The following is a 19,876-nucleotide window of genomic DNA, read 5'->3' as shown; positions in this document are numbered from 1 at the left end:
GGGAACTAACTTTACTTTTACTTCTGCACCGAACATACTGACAACTCCATGTATATATATAATTCTCTTCATGGCTCAAGAGTTTGGACACCACGTAATGGAAAGATCACTCTTTTATTTTTGCAAGTCGGACGGACTAGAGTTACCCTACGAAAAAAATAAAAAAGAGAAGGGGGGAGAACAAGTAGTACTCACCCATCACAAAATAGCAGGGCCGGACTTGTGACCAAGAAGTCATGGAAAGATCACTCTTTTTTATTTCTACACCACGTAGTTTTAGCGGTCTGCGAAAAAAAAAGAGGGGGGGGGGGAGAGAGAGAACAAGTAATCTAATCTGTATTCACTCTGTATTCACTCGTCACTAAATAGCAGGGCCGGACTTAACCATTGTGGAGCCCTAAGGCCGGCCCTGCAAAATAACGGCGTATGCTACGCCGAGGGTCGACTAGTGTATGATTTTTCCCATACTATTCAAAGAGAGTGACATACAAATTCAAAACTAATTTCTTTCTCGTAACAAATGATTGATTTATGTCCAAGTGTCTGCGAGGAAGAAATAAATATAAAAGGGGAACAAACTTTGACAGATTATCGCGCATAAGATTTGTCCCTTGAATTCTCCTGCTACTTCATCTACTTCAAGTTACCGGATGTTACCAACTATAGACTGTGGGACTATCTAGGTGTACAGATAAGCCCTGGATAAGCCCCGCTTGTGATACCAGAGTCCATATTAATTAGGCCCGGTTTAGACTAATTACTTGGGACTGCTTGACCGAGCCTCGTGTTTCTGCTGCGCAAGTCAGTAAGACTTAAATCTAGCAGACTTAAACCCAGAGAAAGTATAAACTATACACAAATCTTTAGTAGACTCCGGTGTTCAGTTTAAACCCAGATCTGAAGATAACTTACTTCTTTCACGACACATAGCAGTGTCGTCTGCATTCACGATGACTCAGCAAGTCAGTGTAAAGTAAAGTTTCCCTTTCAGACCTTTGCGATCTACAGGGCAGTCAGCATATCAATGTAAGAACGTGTTGTTTTTTTTTCTGGTAATTAAAAAAAAGAAAATAAAACAAAAAAACAGGCAAAATTTTAAAAATGCTTTCAAAAAACTTATCTTATATAATACAGACGTTACTTCAAAAAAGAAAATGATTACTTCCTATGTCCTATCTAGGGGAAACAACTCTGTCCTTACAACTATCTCTATCAATAGTTTTCCCCCCTCGTTAATTTTAAACAAAATCATTAATTACCAATAATTAATTGACTAATTGGTCCATTTTTTTATTGATTTATGCCTTGTTAGGTACAATAAATAATTGTTTATAGTATCAACGTGATCGGAGAATGCGTGTGGGAGAAATAGCGTTAACAATTAGTTATGGGGACTAAACCCTACACATTTTGCCATATATGTGAATACTGAAGGGTCAATATCCCTTGCTGGTATCCAACAAAATAATTATTTACCACCAGTAATTAATAGACTAATTTGTTAATTTAAAAAAAAATATTCATCTTTTGTCTATGCCAATGAATAATTGTGCAAATTTTGAACTCTATCCGAGAATCGGTGTTGGAGAATTGACGAGTACTCACATTTTACCAGACAGACAAACAGACAGACAGAGTGAGTTGATATTAGCTTTGTAAAAAGTAATTTCACTTAACGAAATAAAAAAAATTAAAATGTATTTTGTTGCCTTGGAACATAAATAAACAACGAACTGAGAGATTACCTGAATAAAAGTATTATATAAATAAACACACATAAAAAAAGCAAAACAACATTTATGAATTATTATTTTTTTAACAGTTGTAATAATAAGGTCATATAATAAGGTCATATAATAAGGTCATATAATAAGGTCATATTTGCCAGACGATGTCTCGCTTTGTTTCTGAAATTGAAACTATAGATCTCATTAACCACTATAGCAAATGTCATTGAGACATTAAATTGACGTATAATGTCATGTGACCTGATCGTTGCAGAATGTCATTATGACCTCGTAAAAGATTAAAAGATGGCATTTTATATACTAGGAAAAAAATGTATTTTAGTATACTAGAAAACAAATGTTATTTAGTATACTAGGCAACAAATGTCGTTTAGTATACTAGTCAACAAATGTCATTTAGTACACTAGGCAACAAATGTCATTTAGTATACTAGTCAACAAATGTCATTTAGTATACTAGGCAACAAATATCAATTAGTACAATGCAACAAGTGTCATTTAATATACTAGTCAACAAATGTCATTTTACTTCGAGTAGACTGCCATTGCAGTTATCTAATTCCTTATCATCTGTGTGGTGGTTGTATAGCGTTGTATCACTATGGAAACCGTCTGACCGGATGTCATCATTGCAGACGACCTAAACAAGTGCGTACTGCGACTAGCGTTTCACTGAATGACCTAGAACAGTAGCCCATAGTCTAGAGACATTACAATCAAGAACTTTTCCCACAATGATGTCCAGCAGTGATCTGTATATCGCTGACTCTACAAATTAGCCAGTGGTCTCAAATGTGTCCGTAGATCTAATTAGCTCTGGTGTCAACGTGGAAATTATGGTCCCTGGCACTCGAGCTTCACGGTGCGACATCAGGCAACGAAGGGGCGCCGAGGGCAGCTATTAGGTTAATGGATACATCCTTGTTCTACACGTGTAGCCACGTCGGTGTAGCGTTAATTAGGGGGCGCTACTTGGTATCAAAGGAAAACGTCAACGTTGTTTTAGGATGACGCTTATCTCCCCTGGTCCAGTTCACCCCAGCACCTCACCCAGCGCCCCATCGGAAAACAGACATAAGAACGTAACATATTGAAAGAGAACAGGAGTGCACTCGCTTTGGTCAGCACGTAGTTAAGCCCACTCAATCCGCGGACACGGCGAATGGCCACTTGATTATCAAAGGGCTGCGCGGTTTCTGGAAAGTTCTTGGAGTGGTCACTTCAGGACAGTTCTCTACAGCCTTCCCCCAAGTTCCAACCACCAACGACAATTCTGAACTGGCTTATAGAGACCCTAGCACGGAGGTCGTGACCCACTTAAAGGTCAACGATCGTAACATTCAGTACAAGGGGGAGCTAGTGCAGAAGGAGAAATTAATTTTGAACTGGATTCCCGATCTGGACGAAAAATATTGCCAGGAACATTTCACAGCAGAAAACTTGACTAGTTGACTGGATCAAGACTTGATCACAAAACTTGACTAGTTGACTGGATAAAGACTTGATCACAAAACTTGACTAGTTGACTGGATCTAGACCTGATCACAAAACTTGACTAGTTGACTGGATCTAGACCTGATCACAAAACTTGACTAGTTTACAGTTCTGGACATTTTTCAGACTCACGCTACCAGCAACTTGTGTGCTTTAAAAACTCATTCTGCTAATGGCGTAATAATTTATGCCCCAAGACTAAATGGATTCATGAATGTATGTTTGAAATAAACTTATGCGTAGTGTTGGCGTGAAACAAGCCATGGCCATAAATATAACTGGAATTGGTATCTCTTCTCTTTGCCTCAATGTCTTTGTCAAATTTTCTGCCTCTCACCCTCTCTATCTATCTCTCTCTCTTCTCTCTCCCCCTCTCTCTCTCTCTCTCACCCTCTCTCTCTATCTCTCTCTCACTCTCTCTCACCCTCTCTCTTTCTCTCTCTCTCTTTCTCCCCCCCCCTCTCTCTCTCTCTCTCTCTCTCTCACCCTCTCTCTCTATCTCTCTCTCTCCCTCTCTCTCTCTCTCTTCTCTCTCTCTCTCTTCCTCTCTCCCTCTCATCCTCTATCTCTCTCTCACCCTCTCTCTCTCTCACTCTCTCTCACCCTCTCTCTTTCTCTCTCTCTTTTCTCCCCCTCTCTCACTCTCTCTCTCACCCTCTCTCTCTATCTCTCTCTCTCCCTCTCTCTCTCTTCTCTCTACCTCTCTCCCTCTCATCCTCTATCTCTCTCACCCTCTCTCTCTCTCACTCTCTCTCACCCTCTCTCTTTCTCTCTCTCTCTTTCTACCCCTCTCTCTTTCTCTCATCCTCTCTCTCCCTCTCACCCTCTCTCTCTCACCTTCTCTGTCTCTCTAACCCCCTCTCTCTCTCTCTCTCTCACCCTCTCTCTCTATCTCTCTTTCTCTCTCTCTTTCTCTCTCAGCCTCTATCTCTCTCTCAGCCTCTCTCTCTCTCTTTCTCTCTCACCCTCTCTCTCTCTCTCTCTTTCTCTCTCACCCTCTATCTCTCTCACCCTCTCTCTCTCTCTCTTTCTCTCTCACCCTCTCTCTCTCTCTTTCTCTCTCACCCTCTATCTCTCTCTCACCCTCTCTCTCTCTCTCTCTTTCTCTCTCACCCTCTCTCTCTCTCTCTCTCTCACCCTCTCTCTCTATCTCTCTTTCTCTCTCTCTTTCTCTCTCACCCTCTATCTCTCTCTCACCCTCTCTCTCTCTTTCTCTCTCACCCTCTCTCTCTCTCTCTCTCTCTCTTTCTCACCCTCTATCTCTCTCTCACCCTCTATCTCTCTCTCACCCTCTCTCTCTCTCGCTCTCTGCCTCAATGTCTACCTTTCTTACCCCCCCCCCTCCCCCCGGTCTCTCCTTTCCGTCACCTGACTACCGTCTACTATGTTACTCCACTCTTGACATACCCATACATCCCCCGTGTCTCACGTCAATCCTAACTCATATGTCCACACAGGTGACCACTGGTCATCAAGTCCCAGACAACCGGCTTAGTAAGTTTCTCACATAAATTACCCATACTGGACACCAGCGAGAGAGAAAAGAAAAAAAAATGAGGGGGAGGGGGGGGGAGAGAAAAATTTAAATTGTCTGTCAGGTCTTGTCTAGCAGCCCAGTGCGTTTGTCATGGACACCGCGCTTGTAGATGACCAGAGATGGGCAATTAGCTTCACGGGTGGGAAATTGGCCTCCAGGGTAGGTAATGAGAAGATTTGAACCCCCCAATGACATTTTGGCGCGTTTCATGAACTTAGTGAAAGCTTCATTAGCTCCACTAAACACTTCACCCACAAAACCCTGAACACGTTTAAATCTCAGATCATTTTTCTTTACAGTCAACGAAATTTGAACTATGTCAACGAAATTTGAACTATGTCAACGAAATTTGATAACGAATGAAACTCTCAAACTTTAAAACATTCATTAAAATTATGCATTGTGTTCCAGACCGATTTTTATAAATACCTTCAAAATGATGATAATAATAATAATGATTTAACTCTTTCTCTCCCAACTGACGATACCAGGGTTGATTCCACCAGAATGTAGTAAATAATTACGGAGAGAAAGAGTTAATTTATAGAGCGCTGTTAACAAGCACGATGTAGGCTCAAGGCGCTGTGATTCCATAAACATAAACACCAGAACTAAAAAGAAAAACTAATCTAAAAGGTTATGAACAGATAGCTTTCAAAGTATTTTTTTGAATATTGTGTAATATGTCTATTTGGATCTATGCAGAGCGACTTCCAAGCATTTGGTCTGTGAACTGATAAAGCATTATGTTTTGACCATTTTATGTTTTAATTATTAGTAAATTAGTAAAATTGGGCTTCCCTTTCAGACCCAGCCCACGGTTAACGAAGAGGGTGTCATGTGGCCAGCACAACGACCAACCGCCTTTGCTTTCCCCAACTAAAGTTACGTACCCATTGGGGTTGGGTGTTCTCAGGGACGCCCTAAAAATCACGAAATTCATAATCCCAGTTTACTCCCAGATTCGAATTCAGGACCACAGGTTTAAAGGCCAAGCGCTTAACCGCTCAGCAACCGCGCCCTCAATTTTAATTAATAAGGCTCTCTAAATAGTGTGTACCAATATTTCTTCTTTTTTCTAATTACAAACTCACACTCTGAACGCCTAGCTTTGTAATTGTATTATTACACTAATATTAATGTTTATAAATTGATTTCAAAATATGATAAGGGGGGTAACTGAGAGGAAGACTATTAAGTTAAACAACTTAAAATCTTACATTTCAATATTTTTTAGTTATTTGCTTTTGATAATGATCTACCATTTCCCTGCCCTCTCTCCGAGTCACTGTAACATGACGCAAGAAAAAAAAAAAACTTAAATGCTTGTGTTTAACAACATGGGTCTCAAATACCGATAATAGCCATCTATTATATGCCTGTTATTTCTGTGGTGTAGATTGCAGTGTTCAGCTTACCTGCTATCACGCAATGCAATCTATAAGGGGGGGGGGGGCGGGGGCAACCCAATTCATCTGTTACAGGGTCAACATTACGACACTAAAAGAAAACGCCTGTCATTTAAAAAGTATTAAAAAGGTTGAATATGAAAAGAAACGAAAAGAGAATAATGAACATTTCTCTACAGGGAGACAAAAGAAAAGCAACCAACAAAAAGTTTTAATTTCTTTAAGGGAACAAAAAAAAAAAAAGCGATTGGGTGATTAATGCCCATTTTTAAAATGCAATGTATGTCGGCATTGAGACTTATCTAATAACCTGTAATTAATGACGCCTGCTTGTTGCACTTCATTAAGTGGCTTCTGACAACACCAGCGCCCTCTACACGGTTTCTCTTGCCATGATTTACGAGGGTTATTGGCGGTGCAAGGGGCATTAATGTGTATTTTAAAGCCCTATGAGGAGTAGGGGAGAGGGAACCGTAAGCAGTTATCTCCCTTTTACGATCAGCGTTATTGACTGCTTGTGTAGATATCGCGGCCCAGTTATCCTTTACGAAGGGTACTTTGTTTATGTTAATAATTGGTTAAAGGACAAAGGGAGAGAAATTATGCATCGGCTCTGATTCAGTTTCTTTTTTTTTAATTTTTTTTTTAAGTTTAATTAAATGCATTAAATATAAATTGAATTGCCAAAAAAAAACCTGACTCTATTTTTCAACAAGTTCATTATAACAGAGTCATGTAATTGTCAGGGTTTTAATTGCAGTAATTTGTACGGGTCAGTGCCCTCAAGTAATATTTAGAGGATACACACGCACACACACACACAAACCGGCGTTTATGTATTTGTATAAATAGACCTATTTGTCACCTATATTTATTATACCTAGACTGGTCTATTTTTCAGGAGATTTCAATAATTATAGTAAATTTCTAGGACTCTTTCATATATTTTGCAACTTCAGATTTACAGGAGGCCCCGGAAAACCAGGAGGCCCCGGATAACCAGGAGGCCCCGGATAACCAGGAGGCCCCCGGAAACCTTGTTATAATGTATAAAGTATTAATTTAATTTAATAATTTACACCTAGAATTAGTGCGGGGACTTGAAAGTGCAGCCGCGTAGGTTGCAGTGGCCTAAGGCCGGCCCTGTTGTTCTCAATGGTCGTGGGTTCGAGACCACGCGGCAGGCTAGGACTAGGACGACCTATCAAATATCCATACTCTCTTACATATTGGAATTTAGGTCAAGAATTAGAGAGGGTATTGCGATCGAAAAACCCTGCTCGTGTACCATGGATCTAAAAATGAAATGGTTAATTAAGTCCTGGTTATTCCACTGCAAATAATGTCCTCCAATAGATTACTGCACTTATCCTTAATCTCCATATTATTATATGATGTAAATGTTTTGTTATCTTAAAAAAGTTTTCTTTTTTTTTTTTACATGTTAGCCTCGTTATAATTAAATCCGGCACTTACGTAAAAGTAATATTCGATTTGGAAGGGAGGGGGTTAGGGGTTGAACTGGATCTCTTTGGTTAGCAGTTATTTTTAGAGAAAGTTGGGCTAAGAAGGGAGGTAAGTCAGGTTGTGAGTAGAAGCACTGGACGATTGACGAAGTTATCTCCCCGTGGCGTCAGATAATATTCTCGCTCAACACTTGTGGTCTTGGGCTGGGCAGAGGGGTGGGCAGGAGTCAGGTAGAAAAAGAAAGGGGGGGGGGGAGGAGGAGTAAAGTTATAATTAAAAGTGTTTAACTAATTATTAAGATAGTGCCCATGATAAGTAGTGTGCAGCCGTGCATATGAGAGGTAGTCTAAACATTTCTATATAAACATATATTCATTAATTTTATTAAAAGTAGCAGGTAAACTGAATATTTCTTTTGTCATAAGCTATATTTTAGTAGGATAGGGATAAATTTGGGGATATGAGAATCAAGAAATGAGACTATGGATATAAAATAATACATCTAAATGTTTTTGTTTCATTCAGATCTAGCTTCTGTACTTCAAATAATGACGTGAATTTCTTATCCCCCCCCCCCAACACCCCCCAACCAAATCTGACTCCCACCATTCTGTCTTATGTTTGTGAACCAATTAGACAAGGTAGATTACCCAAAACTCTGCCCACCTGATCCGGGGGAGACCACCCAGCTAGATTTTAAAAAAAAATACACACGATATATGTTGGTGATTTATTTTTTCTTCTTTTTTTTTTCCCCGTCTTTAAGAACACTACACTATAAAAAAAAATGCCCATTACACCAACAATTATCTACTTAATAGTCTGACTTTAAAGTCATTTCACAACTTGTGAGCCCTCCCCACAAGGCGCGACTGCACCGATACAAGTGTAATGCCGTTGCTTAGAACAGGGGTTCTCAACCTGTGGGTCGCGACCCCCTTGGGGGTCGATTGACGATTTGCCAGGGGTCGCCAAAGACAATCGAAAATATGGATTGTTATTGTCTATTGCTGTATGTGTGTGTGTTTGGTGGGGGGGGGGAGGTCGCGGCAGAGTGGGGGATTGTAAAAAGGGGTCACCGAGCTTAAAAGGTTGAGAACCGCTGGCTTAGAACGAAAGGCTGAAGGTCTCCCAGCCCCGCACACTCATACACTCTCCTGAAATTTAGAAGCATTGATATATGGATCTAGATTTATATATATATATAATGTTATGGCACGATTAGAAATCAGCTAACTCTAACCCGTATGTCAGGTACCCATCAGAGGTTGGGTGAACTCAGAGGCCCACTAAAAATCCCGAAATTCAAAATCCCAGTCTTCACCGAGATTTGAACCCAGGGACACTTGTTCAGAAGCCAAGCGCCTAACTACTCAGCCATCGCGCCTACCAGAGCGTATTAAGAGACGCGCTAATAACGCGAATGTCATGGGTTCGATTCCCATTGTTATGTTTTTGTTTTGTTTTGTTTTTGTTTTTTTGTCTTCATTTTTCAATGACCAAAAAAGTATGAATATTTTTTCTTCCCGGTATATAATTTGAATATAAAATAGACATTTAAAAAAATATATATAATAATTAACAATGAAGATTGAAAATCTGCTAAGCAATTTTTTTTCTTCCAAATATACTTAGTTTTGTGAATAGCCCAAGTAATAAAAAATGAGGCGTAAAAGGGGGGGGGGCGTGGGTTTATTTCAGAGCTTAGATTTTCCTTAGGTTATAAAAAAAAATATGCACTCTAACAATGAAGTGATCGCATTAACCAGCAGCAGTTAATTAAGTCTGATGGAGACTGATCTTTGTCATTGATATTTCTTTAGTGCCACGGGAAAGACTCGTGCACCTCTCCCCCTCCCCTCCCCCTTTCTCGTACAGCAGCAAACACAAAGCCTGGAGAAGGCTTCATTTCAAGGGAGAGAATAATGAAGTGTAGAGGGAATTGTTAATCTGTTTACATAGATGAGACCAGGAGGAACACAAGAGCTGCTAGAATTACCGCCCTTGCCTCAACCCCCATGATCCTATTCCCCCTTAGCCTCTAAACATATTCAGGATTTTATTCATTGGGGGGGGGGGGGACGACACGTTACCCCAAGTTGGCCTGGATGACCTATCACTCAGCGAATTCTTATGGGCCAAGTGAAATAGAAACGAAATAACCTAAGAACTGTTCGTTGGTGTTCTGGAGGCGCCCCAAAATCTCTTAATAATGGAAGATCAAGGAAGTTAAGATTGGCAGAAACCACCCTTAGTGGCGCCACTTTTCCTTAGCACCCGAGCCTGATTTGTTGTTGCTTTCGTATCGGATCATTAAGTTGCAGCTCGTTTAGATTTGGATTGAATTTTAAACCGAAACGAAGATCGGGACATAAGGTCGTCTGCGTGCGAGATAAACGTTTTAGTTCGAATCTCATGAGATAATATAGCGAGGCCAAAGTAAACTGAATTAGTATTGTCCCTTCTTCCACCTAAGTATCCGTGGGCTCGGGTTAAACAATCTGATGGTTCCCCCTTCCCTCTAAGAAGCCATATAGATGAATGAGACAAAACAAAAACCAACATTCCTGTATGTTTAAGTACATTTACAAACTATACATTCAAATGTATATACCAACGTTTACAAGTAATGTTGTCATAATACTTATGTCCTTTAGGTCTGCTAAAAAGTAAACACCATCTTTCAATGGCCCCAGTTGGCTCATGGGCAGTGCCATATTTATCGATGGTTCATCCTGCTACTTAGGCTATGCCTCAGGTCCCTGACTTTCTTAGTGGCCCCAATAAACTTTTTCTGAACTAAAGCTTTTTATGAATAAAATTGATTTGAAGTTGAAGATTGGAGGCCCCAGGCAGCCGCCTAGTTGGCCTATGTCTAAGGCCGGCTTTGTACTGTTTATTATTGAAGATTGTCCAAGGAATATACATATTTTAATGTATTGTAAATAAAGTGTTGGCGGAGGAGTCGATTGTGGAGAAAAGTAGTTGAAGAATTCTCAATGTGAGAAAGACATATAAGTGACAGATAAGTGACAAAGAGGTGACAGATAGATGACAGATAAGTGACAAAGAGGTGACAGATAAGTGACACATATAGGTGACAGATAAGTGACAGATAGGTGACAGATAAGTGGCAGATAGGTGAAGGATAAGTGACAGATAAGTGACAATTCAAATGTAATCGACTATAAAATAATACAAATCTATAATATATTATTAACTTTTGGCAATCTCTTCAATTCCGAAGATTAAGGATGAGTGCAGTGTTTCACTTGACTACGCAAACCCAGTTGCGACCTGCATATAATATAATATAATAAGCTCATGACATGCAACAATTTAGAGCAGCAGTTCTCAACCTTTTAAGCTCGGCGACCCCTTTTTACAATCCCCCACTCTGCCGCGACCCCCCCCCCCCCTTCCCATACACAAATACAGAATTGTAGGGTAGACAATAACAATCCATATTTTCGATGGTCTTAGGCGACCCCCTGGCAAATGGTCAATCGACTTTCAAAGGGGTCGCGACCCACAGGTTGAGAACCCCTGATTTAGAGCACTTAATGGTAGCGTTTTATAAGCCTTTATGAAAGTTTAGTTTGTGTGAACACTTTCATAAACAAGAAGGACGTCACGAGACCCGATTTTCTTCTTTCGAAGCTTATAGTTTCATTTGAAGATTATGTCGCCAGCACTATGACTATGATATAATATTTAGCTAAGGAAATTGTTTGGGAATGCTAATATTTGGAAGTGATTTCATATTTCTTTAAGTAAGGCACGAATTGTTCTGGAAAATCATTCTTCCTATTGGTCTCTAAACTCAATTTTCGCCTTTCTGTCAAAAGAGAAACAAAGAGAGAAAGGGAGGTAGGGAGAGAGAGGGAGAGAAGAAGAGGAAAAATAAGTGTTTGTGATAGAGAGAGGGAGAAAGACCATGAACTGAGCTGACACACACCACTACTGGTGGAAGAGATATGTGGTGCTCTGTTGCAACAAAGGTGTAATCCTAGTAACATTTACCGCTTGGTTATCAGACAGTATGCCCTACACCAAAGCCATGTTTTGTCTACAACTCCTTTATTTTACTTTCTCTTGTATTAATCTTGGTGACTGAGAAAATGCATAAAACCAGGTACGTCTGAAATACACAGATATATTCTTAGGATTTTAAATAGCATTCTGTTTGTCTTTCTGTCCAAACTAATGGCAATGCTTTCGACTCCGAATATTAAGAATGCGTGCAGTGATTCACGTGACTATGTAGACCCAGTTGCGACCTGCATATTTTTTCGCATCTCGTGCAGACAAAGTTGGATCAAAGGATATATAGACATATACTTTGAATTTTAACATCTATCTTTCTGTCATATCCTTAAAATTTTAAAAGAAATTGATGTAAAGTTTCACTTTCAGACCATAGGGTCTATATGACAGAAGACATTAAGGTCATCAGTTTCTTTGGCCAACGGTTAACGAGCAGGGTGTTATGTGTCCAGCACATTGACCAACCGTCTTTATTTTCCCCAACTAATGACAGGTACCCATAAGAGTTGGGTGGACTCAGCGGGCGCCATAAAAAAAATCCCGAAATTCAAAATTCCAGTCATCGCCGAGTTCGAAAAAGGAGCCCAGGTTCGGAAGCCAAGCTCCTAACCACTCATCCACAGCGCCCCATATCAGTTTGTGTGTACAGTGTTGGATTCACAATATACGTTCCTGGGATATTTTCAATCATTTTGAAGAAAGAGCAAAAAAGGAAAAAAAAATTGATTTCAAAGGGGCCCCATATATCAAAAGTTTAAGGCCTTATTAATTGTAAATCCGGTCCTGCATATATTCCTTTCTATATATTTATTGGTCGTTCTGTACAATATGATCTCTCTCTCTCTCTCTCTCTCTCTTTATCGCTCTCTCTCTCTCTCTCTCTCTCTCTCTCTCTTTGTTCTCATTTTCTCAGTGTGTATGTGTGTCTGCGAGTTAATGTCAAGATGCTAACAACAAATTGACCAATAGGGGATGCTGACTCAAGAACCCCCCTAAGCGTCAACTCGGCGGGTCCCCAGGGAACAAGGGACACAATTAATGTGACATCACGAACATATATTGTTGAACATTAGTTACGGGACTTGACTCTATTCTTTAGTACAGTAAATGGAGGTCAGGGATTTTGGCGTGTTTTTTTTTTTAAGCTTATCTGTAGCATTCTGGCTTTCAGTTTGGGGCAGTTAGTCGATTATATGTACAGTGAATATAGATTATACTATATTATAGATTATAATATAGAGATTATATTATGTTTTCCATCTTATATTATTATTTATAGACCTTTATAAAAATTAACAAGTCGTATGTATACCCTTATGTAGGTTGAGTACTTTGTGATGGCTATGTAGTAAAGCTCTTGGTTTCCAAACCGAGTGATCTCGGGTTCGAATCTTGATGAAGAATGGGGTTTTTGAACTTCGGGATTTTTAAGACGCCACTGAGTCCACCCAACTGTTATGGTTACCTGGCATTAGTTCGAAAACTTGAAGGCATTTGCTCATTGTAATGGCCACATAAAACCCTTCTAACCGTCGGCCATAAAAAGAGATGAGTTGCCATCATCATCCTATAGATCGCTAAGTCTGAAAGAGGTTCTTTACTAATTATTTGACGCAGCTTGAGCCCAAGACGGTTAGAGAAGTTGTGACAGGGTTAGCAGTGGTCAGGTAGCACTGTTTGTTGCGTGTGGAGAATGGTTCTCTGAAATAGCGGTCTTCAAACACTATCATAGGTCCTCTCTCTTACTCTCTCTCTCTCTCTTACTCTCTCTCTCTCTCTCTCTCTTACTCTCTCTTTCTCTCTTATTCTCTCCTCCACTCTCCCCCTCTTCCACCTTCTTTTGTATGAGTGTTTTTTGAACGACCATTTCGAAACTCTGTAACAAAATAAATTTAAAAAATGGCCATTCCGAAATTTCGCTAACCTTCACCTTAGACGATAAATTTATTGCATCATTGATAATGGTTGAACGCACCACACTCACACACAATACACACAGAGATGTCGGAACATGTATTACTGGTGTATTTTGTTGTGACATGTACAAATGAGTATTGTTTTGTTTTTTTCTTAAAGTTAATTGGTCTTTCTGTATTTCAGCAATGTTACAGACTGGTCACTTCTTTCAAGATCCAAGTCTGGTCAGTTACGTCCAGCTTGAAGTGGACGAAGAGTCCGACAACAATCAACTGTTGGTTGGTGGCATGTAAGTAGTTAGAGTACAGGAGTAGCCCGTTTGAAGTTTAGGAACAGAAAGTATCGAAGTGAACTATTGATTACTTAGAATATCGAAGTGAACTATTGATTTCTTAAGAGTTAGAATATTGAATGACTTGTTGATTACTTAGGGTATCGAGATGAGCTATTGATTACTTAGTTATTAATTACTTTTAAAAGACATACTATTAGCTAGATACCCAAACCAGCTTCTAAACGATTAATTTATAGCTTTTAGTTGTATACTTTATTTTGGTAAGGCACTTTTAGCTTGCTGTGCTAGCTGACAGCAACACCTTGCGAAGTCTTAGATAATAATACAACCAAATCTATCCTCTCCTCTAATCACATTCATAACGGTTCACTTCAATAGGATACGTTCACACAGGACCACTTGTTTGATTAAATGTTGGTTTTCATACTTATTTACCGCCATGGCAGAGAAAGGATTTCGTTGTGATCACACCAGTCAGTGTGAATGTATCTTTAGACTTACAACACCAAATATGTATGTGTATTATATTATATATAGGTTATGCTACTCAGTATTTAGGAGTAGTGTCCCTTGTTGACTGTTGTTGTTACCCAGTATGGCGCCCTAAGCCCTAAATGATATAAACAGTTAGGTTTCAATTAGACATTAGCAATTAGACTTAGATGTGTTTAAATGTTTAATTAATTAACATTTTAAACGTGGTCTAAATGTAATTATAGCGCAGGAAATTGAATTGATAATCACTGTTTGTGGCAATGTCTTTTTTTTTTCAATCTTCTTCTTGAAACTCAAACTCTTGAAACTGTCAAGTCGACAAGTAGAGTTGATTACTCATACTGAGAGTCTGAGTAGAGTTGAGCCCTAGCCTCTTGGAACTCTAAGCCAGATTAAAAATATAGATATATAATATATAGACCTAGATCTAGCTATTTCTATATGTTTGACCTTGTTTGTATCAGAGTAATAGGTCTTTTTTTTTCTTCTTCTTCTTAACAGGAACAAGCTGTTTCGGTTGGACCTAGACAACTTTACATTATTAGAGACAGCCGACTGGTATTCACCAGCAGATAAACAAGACTACTGCAACATTGTCTACAACCCGGTCAGTCAATTTTCTGTTTATTACCCCTAGCCTATTAATTATATACCCTTAGCCACCATGGCACTTTTTTGTGTGGAATGTCTGTCCGTATGTCCCGTTTACACTTCATAAACTAGAAGAGAAAATGAAAATGGGGCATCATGATATTTTAGATCATTCAAAGTTCTGATGCAACGGCTACATTTTTCTCTTCCGAAAGTGAACCATCTTCATCTAATTAAAAAAATTATCTATGCAAGCAGATTTTGGTCACCACTTTTACAACTATTCAATATTAATAGTAACAAACATGGCAGGCTCCTTAGTAGGGGAGGATATAGATTACCATTTTATAACACAATTATGCAAAGGGGTTTAGATTATTGTCAAAAGTAATTTTTTTTTTTTTTTTGCATTTGTATTGCTAAGTTCTGTTATACTAACTACTACATTTACACACAAAAATTGTTTACTTTTTTTTTAAGAGAAAAAAAATCTTTTTAGCATGCATATAAATAAGTTGGACAAAATTTAAAACAACAATAAATAAGTAGTTTTTCATATTATCGTGTAAACTTCAGCGAGATAAATGTTGATTTTGTTTGTTCTTTGTTGTTGTTTTTTTAATACGCTGACAAGGGAGGCAACCTACAAATTCTTTGTTTTGTTGTAAGATTGCCTTTATTATGTCCCTTGCTTATTTCATTTTTTTTTTCTTCTGCTTTCCACAGGCTGACTGCCACAATTACATACGGGTTCTTTTGTTACAAAACTCGTACGTTTTTGCTTGTGGTACCAACTCTTATAGCCCAATGTGTCAATGGAGACTGGTAAGACTACTAACATATTCACTCTTCATATATACTTACATATTTCTTAGCATTCCACATGGCTATGATTTTGAAGAATTATGACCATGGCTTTCTCTGTGTTAACAGGCCAACAATCTGTCTGTGGTGCTAAATTCAACAGATTCCAGGGGCCTGTGTCCCTACAGCCCGTCCTACAATGCCACGGCCATCATTTCCAATGATGGTGACCTCTACACAGCCACCGTGTTTGACACTTACGGTAGAGATCCATTGATAATTAGGTCGGCAGGTTCCTCTGTTAGTCTCAGGACAATGAAGCATGATTCACACTGGTTGAATGGTGAGTAACGTAGGGTGCTGTATTTACATAAAGGCAACATAAACTATATCATAGCTCAGGGGCCTTAACAAGTCTAATTCTGGCCCTGGTAATGTAGACTAACTATACAAGGAATGGAAACTTAAAGGAAGATAGAGAACGTTTGATTGGAGGAATGGGGTGAATATTTTGTGGCTAGTACATATATGTAAGGAGGCATGGTGGCTAAGCGGTAAAGCGCTTGGCTTCCGAACTGAAGTCCCGGGTTTGAATCCCGGTGAAGACTGGGATTTTTAATTTCTAGATCTTTTGGCGCCTCTGAGTCCACCCAGCTCTAATGGGTACCTGACATTAGTTGGGGAAAAGTAAAGGTGGTTGGTCATTGTGCTGGCCACATGACACCCTCGTTAATCCGTTGGCCATAGAAACAGATGACTTTTACATCACCTGCACTATAGACCACAAGGTCTGAAAGGGGAACATTACTTTTTTTTTTTAACTATATGTAAGAAATAACACTTTGTTTCTGAGTATTTTCAAAGAAAGAAATCTAAATAAATTATGCAACACTCCATTAACTGGAATTTTGATTGAACACGCTTTGTTCTTAATTTCTTAATACAACGGACATAAAGAAAGATATTGAAAATCAATGAGGATCCAGGACTCATCTATCAGGAACATATTTGTGAAATATTGTAATAGACCAACCGCCTTTACTTTTCTCCATCTAATGTCAGGTACTGTGCCCATTAGAGCTGGGTGAACTCAAACACGCCCAAAGATCCCAATATAAAAAATCCCAGGATTTGAACCCAGGACCCCCAGTTGGGAAGACAAGCTTTTTACCACTCATCCACTTTGTGAAATAAGATATTCTATATATTCTAAGTAACAGTATCATTTATATTAAATCTGTTCAAAAATGTATTAAACATAATTCTTTGGATAATTATGAACAGTTTTAAATTAAGTTTTTCAATGATTTCTCATTATTTGGATATCTGTGTTATCTACAAAATTACTGGGAGCCCCTAATTTGTGGAGACAGCAAAATACCAAATGCATATAATGGCATGGGAGGATCTAGGTAGAATTCCCTGTCTTTAGAAATAATGTCCACTCTCGATTTTATGTTTTTGATTACATTTTCCTAATTAAAGTGTACACATTTATTAAAATTTTAATATTAGAGAATAATTTATAAAATTTGATTTAAAAATATTTTTTTTCCTTTTATTCATGCACATTTTTGTTTTGTTTTCCATTCAATTTAGATCCAAGTTTTGTTTCTGCTTTTGAGATGGATAACTTTGTTTACTTTGTGTTCCGAGAGACTGCAGTGGAATACATCAACTGTGGAAAGGTATGGACTAGGACTAGAGATTTGGAAGTACTAAAAGATCAGGGCTTTAATTAGTTAGATATCTAGTCTAGAAAAGTAGCATATAAAGTACATTTTTTTTGTTTGCATCTAACAGAAAGTCTATTCAAGAGTTGCAAGAGTTTGTAAGGTAAGCATCCCACTCTAGGTTTTACAGGAGTTGGGTTTACATTTTGTCAGGTTTCTATGCCGACTATGGTTATTTGTAATTAAAAGTAATTTAATTTAATATATTAATATCTATCTAGTGTTTTTTTTTTCTTTTTTCCTTATTAAAGACTAATAATACTTGGCTTTTTAAAGGCACATACGTTGTTCCATATGCTAGGACAAATTTGTACAAATGCTCCTTCACCCTTGTGCTATTATAGTATGGACTCGGTTACATGAGTTAACCAGGAAATCCAATGACTCGGCAGAATTTAAGTCATTGGTTAACATGCACAACTAGATTGACCTAGGAACACGCGCAGGACGCAATCATCTTCTTTTTTGAAGTAACATCTGTATTTTATAAGATAAGAAGTAACATCTGTATTTTATAAGATAAGAAGTAACATCTGTATTTTATACAATAAGATTATTTCAAAACTTAGGTCAAGTAGATCTCAGATCTTTATTCTGAAAGTAATGCTTCTATAAAAGTCACTTCATTATAACTAAAGGGTATTCTACTTTATGATACCAACTTTGAGGTGGTGTCACTTGGCTTTGCTAAATCCTAGTGTTTACTCTTTATTCATTTACATCAGCACCATCATCTTTCCTTTGCGTTCCTGGTAGAACTTAGGGCCTTAGTAAAAACATGCCACTCACCACAGCATTTGGCTAGCTTTTTAATGGCTTCCCAGCTCTTTCCTGTTCTCTCTAGTACACTGTGTCACCGCATTCCTTTTAGTCTTCCCCTGGGGGTTCACTCTAAGGCCTGCCTAGCTCTGTTGCTGGTATCTTTTCTAAGGGTGTGACCAATCCATCTTCACTATCTATCTAAGATCTGCACTTCTATATTTCTCAGTCCACCTATCTCCCACAGTTTGGTGTTTTCTATTTTGTAAAACATCTGTTAATGAAGGTCTGTAAATATCTAAGAACACAATATGTTTTGAAAATCTTATTTCAAAGAGACAGATCATTGTATCCCCTTGGCATCCTGAAAAAAATTTAGGGCTTTGACATAATCCATTGGTCTGAAAAACATTTCAACAAGAAATTATTTATTCTTAGTATCTCAGATAGATAATACATTTTTTTTTTCATCCAATATACTAATAAAATGTCTGGTTAATAAAAAAAAATTTTATACGTATATCTCATGAGAATAGTTCAGCGGCAGTAATTAATTGATAAATCTCTAAATATTGTTGTGTCTTGGCAGAATGATGAGGGAGGTCAGTACAGACTTGCTGGCATCTGGACAAGTTTCAGTAAGGCCAGGATCAACTGTTCTCTGCCTGGGGAGTATCCATTCTACTTCGATGAAGTGCAGTCCACATTCTTATCACAAGATGAGAAACTCATATATGCTGTGTTCACCACTCCACCGTAAGTTTGTAAACACATTAATACTGTGTTCACCACTCCTTTGTAAATCTATAAATATATCTATGTTGTATTTGGTACTCTACTATAAATCTGTAAACAGAAAAAAAAATTAGAAAATGTAATTTATTATAAATATAAAGTATATTTTATACTATTGGTGCTTAAAAGAATTTACACAATAAATTATAGTCATAAGAGTCAAATGCATTTTTACCCTTGTTTGGAATGACATAAATTGTCAGTAGAATAACTAAATGAATGTCCATCAGAAAGATTGAATATAAAACCCATGAAATCCATGAAATCACAAACTGCATTTAAAGGGATAGGAGAAATGATCTGTGGGGTTGATATCAGATCAAATGTCACTGAATAATACTAGGATAACAAATGGACAGAAATTGAATATTTAATTCGTGTATATATTTTTTTTTTATTTTTATTATTTTTATTTGTTGAAATAAATTAAGTAGAGTCCAAATCTTGTCTAGATGCTAAATTATACAATTAACAAAATGTCTGTTTTATGGTTGAGTGTAGCGAATGGTCGAAGGGAAATAACCTTGAAAATATAATTTGTCCTTAAATTTCTATAAGCTCAATAAAGTTATTTCCCTTTCTTGATGTTTTATTTAGTTAAATGAATAGCAGGTATCTGTATTACACCCATAGAGCTAGCTGTATAGTAAATCAGAACTTTAGTGCTCTGTACGATTTTGGTAACTCTGTAGGGAGACATGACATCAACATGAGCTCTAGATTAAGTAAGAATCACTAGCCTTAAGGATTAATTATAAAGTTCGTACAAATGGCTTGGATGGCTG

The 19,876-nt window shown here is 38.0% G+C and overlaps 1 protein-coding gene across 5 annotated transcripts in view; it reads left to right on the top strand.

Annotated features, from left to right (window-relative positions):
* The window catches only part of LOC106054970 (semaphorin-5A-like), a 190,710-nt gene that overhangs the window by 153,992 nt on the left and 16,842 nt on the right, over positions 1–19,876 (top strand). For all 5 annotated transcript variants that reach the window (XM_056045776.1, XM_056045772.1, XM_056045774.1 and 2 more), the window contains exons 4-10: positions 13,803–13,908; positions 14,911–15,016; positions 15,727–15,825; positions 15,934–16,147; positions 17,404–17,492; positions 17,608–17,640; positions 18,886–19,052. In XM_056045776.1, the coding sequence (XP_055901751.1) occupies positions 13,803–13,908; positions 14,911–15,016; positions 15,727–15,825; positions 15,934–16,147; positions 17,404–17,492; positions 17,608–17,640; positions 18,886–19,052 (814 nt within the window). The remainder of the gene's footprint in view (positions 1–13,802; positions 13,909–14,910; positions 15,017–15,726; positions 15,826–15,933; positions 16,148–17,403; positions 17,493–17,607; positions 17,641–18,885; positions 19,053–19,876) is intronic.

The sequence above is a fragment of the Biomphalaria glabrata genome, chromosome 11 (genome assembly GCF_947242115.1).
Source record: "Biomphalaria glabrata chromosome 11, xgBioGlab47.1, whole genome shotgun sequence".
Classification (NCBI taxonomy): domain Eukaryota; kingdom Metazoa; phylum Mollusca; class Gastropoda; family Planorbidae; genus Biomphalaria; species Biomphalaria glabrata.
This window is presented reverse-complemented; position numbering and strand designations above follow the sequence as displayed.